Source organism: Cydia amplana, chromosome 9 (assembly GCF_948474715.1).
Source record: "Cydia amplana chromosome 9, ilCydAmpl1.1, whole genome shotgun sequence".
NCBI classification, from domain to species: domain Eukaryota; kingdom Metazoa; phylum Arthropoda; class Insecta; order Lepidoptera; family Tortricidae; genus Cydia; species Cydia amplana.
Window position 1 is genome coordinate 8799342 of NC_086077.1, and position 10794 is coordinate 8810135.

General features: G+C 42.9%; 1 protein-coding gene across 1 annotated transcript; it reads left to right on the plus strand.

The window, feature by feature from the left end:
* The first annotated feature begins 5229 nt into the window (after window positions 1-5229).
* Window positions 5230-10511, plus strand: LOC134650761 (uncharacterized). The gene has a single exon (XM_063505696.1). It carries the CDS (start codon window positions 5319-5321, stop codon window positions 10509-10511), a length of 5193 nt encoding a protein of 1730 aa, XP_063361766.1. The 5' UTR covers window positions 5230-5318.
* Window positions 10512-10794: the final 283 nt, after the last annotated feature.

Below are 10794 nucleotides of genomic sequence, written 5' to 3' on the forward strand. Positions count from 1 at the left end.
TAGCGTCTAATTGTCCGGGACATAACAATTATGATATCGATGGATTTATATGTATTATCCCCCTAGGACTTAATCACTACATAGTATAAAACAAAGTCGCTTCCCGCTGTCTGTCTGTCTGTCTGTATGCTTAGATCTTTAAAACTACGCAACGGATTTTGATGCGGTTTTTTTTAATAGATAGAGTGATCAAGAGGAAGGTTTATGTATAATTTGTTAACCCGTGCGAAGTTTGAAATAAAACAAAACGTTACACGTGTTCTGTTAACAGCAATATGAAATGGGATATCGTTTTGAATGAATATGAATATTTATTTATTTCGTGTAACACATGGACACATTTTTATTAGTAGAGCTTACAAGCTAGGGGGTTAAGTAGGTACAAAAATTTAAAACAACACAACACTGATGGGGGAATGCAATCCCTCACAGTGCGACAAGTAGGGACAGTCGACCCTGCCTGCTATCATGATTGATGCTGTTGGGACTGCCACGCACACGGCGCACCAGGGATGCTGCGCGTGCACGCATGGTAGTATAGAAACAATCCACGCGCGCCGTCCAGGCAACGAGGCAGCCCCATCAGCACCCGGAACGCATTATTGTGTTTTATAAGCTTTCATTCCGTTTTGAAATTTCGAATGTCAGTTTATAGTATTTAGTCCTTAAAATGTTGTAAAGTTTTGTATCCGACTGAGCTGATATTTGGCATACCTACGATCTTTTGTTACTACAATGCAATGTTGAGGTACAATCAAGCTAGAGCGGCATCAATAAACATGCTTGATGGTGATCGAAACCGAAATATTTCCCTAGGAACGTTGTAATAAACAATAATTTGTACTTGAGCTATAATAGTGATTTTAAATCTAAGGTAGGTCAGGCATATAAGGCCCAGCTGGTTACAAGGCCCAGAAGCCAAAAATCACATTTCCAATAGTATAATTCCTTCGACACTTCACGCACACAAAGAAGCAGTCGATACAACGAGCTGGCAACAGCGCTTGGATTCGCACGCGCCGCCATTTTGTCAGTACCGTCCAAAATCCAAATAGTCTTTGAGTGAGGTTGCGGCTGCGCTTGATGTAAATTTTACTAAAAGAAAATTGCGTTTTCTCGAGGTTTTTGATTATGCACTATGTTATTTTTCAATTTGGATGTAAACAGAGGTTACCTGGCTGTATGTAGAAAGGTAAGTTTTTAGTTTCATGTCTATTTTTATGTTTAATAATCGTCATTATTCTAGAACCTTTACTTTAGCTAATAAGGCCCACTGTTAGAGTAGGTAACAAGGCCCGGGCCCACGGCCTTATTAAACGTATAAGATGTAATGGTAGACTTAAATTTGAAGTTTTTTTTTTATTCAGTATTCAGTATTCAGTATATTTATTGCATCTTCATGTTGTTTTTACAAGGTGTTAAGGTATTTCATTTCTGGATCAAACATGAACCCTGTTAGGGCATAGCAATCTTATAACTATATCTTATATCTAATAATTTACATGATACTACTATTCCTGAATAAAATAAAAAAAAATTAACATATAACATTAAAATTTGGTGCAAATGATAATAATATTAATAGTAATTGATATCGTAACATGGCTAATTTGATAAGTGACAAATAAAAATAAGTAAAATATTACAGTTACGTATAAGTGACGAATATCGTTATGTTTATTAGAAATTAGCTTTTATATAAAGCCTTTAGTTCAAAAAGGCCCACAAAATTATGGTTGGTTGAAAAATTATGAGCGGTTCTTTTTTATTTTTGTTAAATATTTATGTTACCAGTGCTGTAACAAATGAAGGTTTAATTTTATGTTAATTCTTACTATTTTAGAGGAAAATCGTTGATTTCGTATATGTTTAGTATAATAAGGCCCAAAGGCAAATAAAAAGACAAACTATAAATATCCTCATGTTATGAAGGTACCAAATATTGTTTCATGTGTAAGTGTGACGTTAAAAAGTTTAAAAACCTGTTATTTACGTTAATATGATCAATTCTTTGGCAGGCTTTACTACCTACATAGTGTTTAATAAGGCCCAAAACAGTAGTTTTAAAAAACTTACACTAACCTCAAATACACTAATATTTTCACTGTTATTTTGATTTATGAAGAAATTTAAATAAACGTGTCGTCTATATCGAATGAGTTTTACTTGTTATCCTGATTATATCGACAGATATTTCGTTTTAAATAATGGTGAGCCTTATATACCTAATATACCTTAGCACCAACTGGTAATTGACACGTCGAGTTCACATTTAAAACAATGATCAGTGATATCGCGTGGGTGACACTTAATCTCCTGAGACATCCTACGTACCTACAAACTTTTGTACCTACATAATTATATAACAATTAAATTAATATCAAAAAGCTCCAGATCAAAAAAAATGCCTTAAATTTTTATTTTTTTCTGAATCAGTAACATCAAAAATCATCGGTCACATTAAAAATTAGCTCAGTAACATTAAAAATTAATGTTATTGTTATTGTTAATAAAATGAGTATTATGTCAGTGTCGGGAGCACTATTTGAATTTTGGAGCAGCTGTTTGAAATGTACAATACCTATGTAACCACACAAATTATCCTGGCAAAGAATGATTCATTTTACGGAAAAGCTTACTCATAATTTAATGAAAAGAGGATGCTTTTTATTGTAAATTTATGACCATTCTTCCGTATTGTTACAAAAACCCATTATACAGTGTAAGAGGAGTGTGTAAATCTGGGACCACATCGTGTTTAATTATATACCTACATGTTAATATACATTTGCTTTTAGGACTAATTCATGTTAGTTCGTGGTTAAATCTAACAACACTGTAATTAATGCAAACACGTGCTAATTTATGTGTGTAAAGGAGTCTGGATAAATATTAAAAATATAAATTTATAGAAGCAGCACCGCTTTCATGATAAATATAATAAAGTTCGAGACTACCGACACGACACCTCATAATATGCATTAGCATAACTCCCTGTTAGATCTGCCAAACTATTTAAAAGCTAAACTTTACGATTATTGGAACACTAACTCATATAAACGCATACCTCGATGTAAAACACCACCTCCTACAAAAAGAATATAGTTACGTAACTAACGTATCTCGAAAAATCCTTATACTCTGGAGACCGGGCGTTTATTGATGACGGTGATCACTTACCTTCAGATGACCCACGGGTTCTCGATTACTCAAACTGTTATCCTTACCTATATCGTATACTCTCTAATCGTACGTAGATTTTCTTCTAGAATTCAAAGTTATAGTCACAATTTTTTTTTGTTTATTTATCAGATGTAAAAATGTTAAATTGAAAATGTCTATTAATATCAACATGGCCGGCTATAGATATCTTCTATTCTATGATCTGAGCGGCCGGTTTTGTAAAACGGTAATATCATCTTTTTCGTAAAATTGTCAACATTTATATAAAATTAATTAAAGTCTATCTTCCTGACAAGGGTTGACATCGACTCTGACGCTGGACGAAATGATGAAAGAAAGCAATACTCCGAAGGCTCTGCCTTCGAGGCTTCTGCGTTTGACTGTGTTTTGTGGAAGTGACAGCCGAACTGGCCGAACACATCAACACACCATAATTCTACACTCAATCACATTATTTTTGTATTTTTGTGCATTATTCTGTGTTCATAAAAGTTAGACCAAGAAAAGACTCCAACGGTTTTGATAGCACACGCAGTATTTTAAACGTCAAACTTCTATGAAATTATGACGTATAAATAACACTTGCACTGCGTTTGCTATATCAAAGTCGTTGCAGACTTTTCTTGGTTTAACTCTATCACAATTGCTCGAAAAAGGTCTTATTTCATGCAGGTGCACTAAAGGACAAACGCCTGGAATTATAGATCGTGAAAAAAAAAGCTATAACTCCCTAGATATATGACGCTGCATAACCCACGCTGTTGCAGTCGCACTCCGAATATAACCTTTACTGTTAAAACCAGAGGTACCTTCTCCTCCTATCTGGTGCGTAATTTTCCACGTCTTTACATTTTCTACTCATCTTCAGATTTCAAATTACATATAATCCTTCCAAGATATTAACCTTACAAACAAAGAAGCGATGGGCCATAATCGTTCACGCGTTGCGCAGTACCAACGTTAGTTTAAAAGACCGGGGTCACAGTGTGACAAGCTCATAACTCACGAGAACGCTCATATTTCACTGCTCTGGAACTTTCATTAAGCACTCATTAAAACCGTGTACAGGTGAATTCACTCATTTTAGCGCGCTCGGCTGCTCACGCATATATCACTGTATCATTAGAAGGATATCTTTAGATACAATTTAGTATTTCTCATTTGTACGCCTCTGTTTATTTTGTTTGTTTGCTTGTTGGCTGTCAAGTGCTCAGTGGAATTTGAATATTCATTATTGTTCACAGATAAGCTTCAAGTTTAGTAATAGAATTATTAGTAACTCAATTAGGTTTACACAATGGGTTTCCGACATGCTACCCATTTGAACGTCTTACCGTTTTGAAATGTAAAATTTGTATTTTTTTCGTCTGTGTTATAATAACGTCCTTATATGTTTAAAGTCTATTGATAATAAGGGTAGGCGCTAGATTTGCACTGATGGTCAATTTTGTGACTTTTCTTCTTTTTAAAAATAAAAGAATGTGTCCTTTAAGTAAAATGAGCTCATTTAAGGTTAGGCACTTTCCCTCCAGGGCCCATTATTTTTTTCCAATCTGTCCCACACCTAAAACATGTTTACATGGGTCAAAATCAGAGAGGTGAGAATCATGCTTCTGACAAAGATTTTCTTAATAAAATAACGTGTATAGCAAACCGCGTAAACGACACCAACGGTCAGTCGTCAATTAAATTACCCGCGCGCGCCTCTCGTGGCCAACTCCCGGCGCGCTATACGGAGTAGAGCGGAAGCTATAACTATCTATCTCGCTCTAACGTTAGACGTAGTGTTGTCGTCCCGCTCCCGCGGAACAGAATGGCGAGCGCGTTCTGTCTTGTCGATCGACACACTTGTATCGCGCTCTCGAAAACTTGTTAATTAATTAATGTAAAACTAATAGATTAAGTGATTATTGGGTTTAAAACCCCAAATTGTGTGTACGACTAACTTGTGAGTGTACGGATTATTGTATTTATTGTGTTGGTGATACAATAGACTGATTTTTAACCTACACGGCATTGTTATTTCGTCACCCCCCTGAGGAACCTCTCTCATATATGGCGCATCCAACGTGAAATAATAACAAGTTCGTTCGAAAGTGTAGTTGAAAGTACATTTCTTTAGTGAGTGTGTCGCTATGCCGCCGAAAACGAGAAAAGCGGCTAGTACAGAGCCCGACACCGACGACGAATCGCAAAATGGCGGTGATGATGAAGTCCGCGAAGTGAACGCAGCCGACGCGGTGACTACGGCATTGGTCAACATGAATATGTTTTCGACTCAAAATGTGCAAAACATCATAGAGACGCTACAGCGATCGCAGACCGATGCCCTGAAAGAGTTATTACAATCAGTATCGTCGCGTACTACGTCGTGTACAGCTCAAGGTCAAGGAACGTTGACGGGCTGCAAGACCACGTTCTCCGGCCAGCCGCAGGAGTCAGTGGAAGCATTTATTGACGCAGTAGACGCCTACAGTGAATGCGCACAGGTTTCGGATACAAATGTCCTGCGCGGCCTGGCGTACCTTTTAAAAGAAAACGCGGCGACATGGTGGCAGGGTGTGAAGCAGCAAATTACTTCATGGCAGCAGGCTAAAGAGAATCTTATAAGTGCCTACGGTGATCGCCGCCCGCCCCATCGCATATACTTAGAGATATTTTCATCGCCACAGCAAACGGAAAACACCGACGTGTTTGTGGCGCGAATACGTTCCCTTTTCGCGCGACTTCCCGAGGGAGATATTTCCGAAAAGGCGCAACTCGACATGACGTACGGACTCCTGAACAGCAGGATAAGGAAGAGGCTACGGAGGGAGGACTTCGCAACCTTTAAAGAATTACTCCGCCGTGCACGAAGCGTGGAAGATTCCTTCGACGAAGGGGAGAGGAAACAAACACCGCCGCAGGCTTCAAGCCGCGCGGTGACCTCGAACCAACGCGCGCCTCCCGCTTCGACAACCACGGCGCGTACTACGGGTACATCGCATGTCAGCGGCGCCGCGGCCGCGCCGCCGCCGCCGCCCCGGGCGCTGCAATCGTCCGCGCCCGCGCAACCGCGCGCGCCGCCGACGCCTTCGCAACCGGCTGTCGCGCAAGGCACCGCCGGCACCGGCGCTGCAGTCACCACCGCCGCCGCGGACGCGACCGCGAAGAAGCTGCGACCCGTGTGTGCGTATTGTCGAAGGTTCGGACACTCCAAAGACCAGTGTCGTAAGCTTATGAACTCAGGTGAGTCCACGTCTAAGAATAACTTTGCAAATAGTGCTAACGTGCCACCCAACAGTGAAACAAGTGATATTAGCTTTTATAGTGTCGATTTCAACCCGTGCAATATCACGTCGAAAAATAGATCACAAAATCCCTATTTTGCTATGAGTGACACATGCAGCAATTTGAGCCCTATTTTGTATAACAATAAAGTCGAAAGTGGCACTATTCATTATTGTTATGAATACGATGGGCCAAGTAGTAACAAGATTCCTGCATGTAACACTACAACTATAGGCGAGAAATGTGTGCATTGTTTGGTACCTATAGCTTTTAAAAATATTACGTGTGCTACTAATTCTTTGCAAACGACTAACCCTCATTCATGTAACGAACAATTTCGCTGCCGCGGACCGCTTAGTTCTGTTATAGTTCCGATGTGTTCTAATAATAATTCAATAATTTCAAGTGAAGACGCGCGGAAAAGTTCGATGACGGATAGTCGTGAACAAATCGAGCCTAATATAAGAAACTGTCCTAACCCACTTTTGTGCGTATTTAATAATAATCGTTCCTGTAATAATAATAATGAATACTCACCGTTCGCGTCAAAGTGCATTAACCCTTCAAATGGCGGGGACGTTACGGAAATTGATACCTTTTTTGACGCGGACTGTAGTAAAATTTCTGACGATGAGTTGTTAAACCTGTACATGACTTATGTTGATGGGGATTACGAGACAGTGAGTCGAACGACTAGACCGATTTTTAATATAGAGATTTTAGGCGCGAAAGGCACTGGTTTGGTGGACACGGGAGCGAAGCGGTGCGTCGCGGGACACACGCTATATGCTATTCTCCTACATCAGAACCATCCGCTTCGCACGATAACGCGCAACATTAAGCTGGCTGATGGGGTGTCGCGTACAATGGAAATACTAGTTACCGTATTAGAGGTGCGATTAGAACAGGAAATCGTTAAGATTCCATTCATAATTTTCCCTTACGCGACTAATAATGAAACGTTGTTAGGCATCGATTTTCTCACTGCTGCTGGGGTAGATATTGATTTCCTCGAGTTAGTATGGTGTTTTAGCAGGAACCGCACGGTTAAGTATAAACTGTGTTTCGAGCCTACTTCGCCCAGTGTAACCTGTGCTGCCACAAATGTCCTCCGGGATGACGAGGGAAGTTATCTTACACCAGCTGAGCGTCAGGCGCTTGCTGGCGTCCTTACTAGGCACGCACACGTCTTCACACCAGGGGGAGCTCCGACCCCTTACGCTGAGCATCGGATAGAAACAGGTGAGCATCCTCCTATAGCAGTACCACCTTATCGACTCAATCCAGCCAAGAAGGAGCTGATGAAGAAGGAGATTGATAAGATGTTAAAAGACGACATCATTGAAGAATGCGAGTCAGCTTGGAGTTCACCAGCTCTGTTGGTGCCGAAGGCGAATGGTGAGATCCGTTTCGGCGTGGACTACCGTCGTTTGAATGCAATTACCAAATCCGACACCTACCCGATGCCACGCATCGATGACTTGTTGCAGAATACGAAGCGAGATTGCTACATGAGCACCCTTGACCTTCGTTCATCGTACTGGCAGGTAATGTTAAGGGAGGCGGACAGGGACAAAAGCTCATTCGTGTGTCCTTTAGGTACCTTCCGCTTTAAGCGTATGCCATTTGGCTTGAAAAATGCCCCGGCGACGTTTCAACGGCTGATCGACCGCCTACGTTCCTGCTCAGCATTAAAAGACGTAACTATCTTAGCATACTTAGACGACCTCCTAGTGATCTCAGAAGGTTATCAACGTCACTTACAAGACCTCGAAGCAGTTTTCAAACGCTTGGCCGAGTTCAACCTCCATGTCAACAGGGAGAAGTGCGCTTTCGCGCGTGAGAGCGTTAAGTACCTCGGCCACGTTATAACGCAACAAGGCGTTTCCACCGACCCTGATAAGGTGAGTGCGGTACTCGAGATGAAGGAACCAGGTACCTTGAAGCATCTGCGAACCTTTCTACAAACGTGCTCGTGGTTTAGGAAGTTTATACCAAACTTCTCTAAGGTTTCCGAACCATTGACACGCCTAACTAGGAAAAAACAAGTCTGGATCTGGGGACCAGAGCAGACCCAGGCATTCCTTGAGCTGAAGCGTCTTCTGACCACAGCTCCAATTCTGGTTCAAGCCGACTTCAGTCGTCCTTTTATTCTAAGGACAGATTCGAGCAATTACGCCCTTGGAGCGGTCTTATTACAAGGCGAAGGGAACGAGGAGCGGCCGATAGAATACGCCAGCCGACTTCTCAACGCAGCGGAGCGTAACTACTCCACTACGGAAAGGGAAGCTCTCGCTGTGGTATGGGCGGTAGAGCGTTTCCGATCCTACCTGGACGGCCAGCCTGTCGTCATTGGCAGTGACCACCAGCCCCTCCGTTGGCTGCTGTCACTGAAGTCACCAGCAGGCAGGTTAGTACGTTGGGCCCTTAGACTCCAGGCCTTTGATATCCGTTTCGAATACACTCCGGGGAAGGCGAACGTGGTAGCCGACACGCTGAGTAGGCCAGTCTGCTCCGGGGACTCCCGTGAGGTCTGCGGAATCTGCTCAGTCGTGGTCGACCTACCAACGAAAAACCCAGCAGAGCTGAGGCGCGAACAGCTCGCTGACCCCGAAGTGGAGAAGATTATCAAAGAAATCGAAGGTTCCGACGAGGTGGCATCTCGACGATGGACGGAGCGCGGCTACTTAGTCGAACAAGGTGTACTATACAGGTACAACCCCGATTCAGATAGTGAAACCCCACAGCTCGTCATACCCAGTAGTCTACGAGCCGAGATTATGAAGGAATGTCACGACTCGCCAGTTGCCGGACACCCTGGCGTCGATCGTACGTATCAGAAGATTGCCGAGCTGTACTACTTTACAGGTATGCGGAGAATAATCACTGATTATGTCAAAGCCTGCATACACTGTCAACGCTACAAAGCCACAAATACCAAGCCTCCAGGCCTTCTGCAAACACCGCTCATGAACCAGCGCAATGAAGTGCTTGCCATGGATTTATTCGGTCCATTGCCACCAGGAGACCAGGGGGAGAGGTGGATTTTCCTCGTTGAGGACACTGCTACCCGGTGGACAGAGCTATACGCACTCAAGGACGCCACTGCTGAAGCTTGCGCGGTGATTCTCGTCGGGGAGTACTTTATGCGTTTTGGTCTACCTCGTAGAGTCATTTCCGACAATGGTGTCCAGTTCGTATCCGCAGTTATGCGTCAGTGCATGGCAGCTCTAGGGATAAAACAGAATCTCGCCCCGTTATACCACCCAGAGGCCAACCCTGCGGAACGCAAAAATCGAGACATGAAAGCGATGTTAGCACAACTCGTGGAAGAAGACCACACCTCTTGGCCACGGAAGTTACCGGTGATTCGGTTCGCCTTGAACAGTGCAAGATGCCGCACCACAGGTAAATCACCCGCTTATTTAACTTTCGGCAGGGAAATGCGGTCACCCACAGAGGTCATCCATGACCTACGTGCCATCTTGGATAAAGATAACTTTGTCCCACAGATTACTCCGTATCTCCGATCATTTTTAAAGTCCTTATCAGGTATTCGGGAACGTGTGGAGGTCCAACAGGATAAAGCAAAGCAGTATGCCGATGCGTCGCGCCGACCTTCAGATGAATTTGAGGTAGGTGACTTGGTCCTCCTTAAGTCGCACCTGCTGAGTAATACATCTAAGGATGTAACTGCTAAGTTCCTCCCGCGTCGCGATGGACCGTACGTCATAACAGAGAAGGTTAGCCCTACAACGTACACAATCGCTAGCACCGACCAACCGGATATTTCTCTCGGAAGATACCACACTCAGGACCTTACCCGTTACCAAGGTAACGATGGCGATATCCCACGACCTGTTGTTCCTAAGAGGAATCGGGGACGTCCAGCTAAGGCTGATAGGAATGATAGGGTACTAGTCCAGGAGCGGGGGCGTTCTCCAGGACTAGAGGGGGAGCATATAGCAAACCGCGTAAACGACACCAACGGTCAGTCGTCAATTAAATTACCCGCGCGCGCCTCTCGTGGCCAACTCCCGGCGCGCTATACGGAGTAGAGCGGAAGCTATAACTATCTATCTCGCTCTAACGTTAGACGTAGTGTTGTCGTCCCGCTCCCGCGGAACAGAATGGCGAGCGCGTTCTGTCTTGTCGATCGACACACTTGTATCGCGCTCTCGAAAACTTGTTAATTAATTAATGTAAAACTAATAGATTAAGTGATTATTGGGTTTAAAACCCCAAATTGTGTGTACGACTAACTTGTGAGTGTACGGATTATTGTATTTATTGTGTTGGTGATACAATAGACTGATTTTTAACCTACACGGCATTGTTATT

What these genes read in the sequence shown, in the direction of transcription:
- LOC134650761 (XM_063505696.1), top strand. Translation starts at nt 5,319, where the DNA reads ATGCCGCCGAAAACGAGAAAAGCGGCTAGTACAGAGCCCGACACCGAC.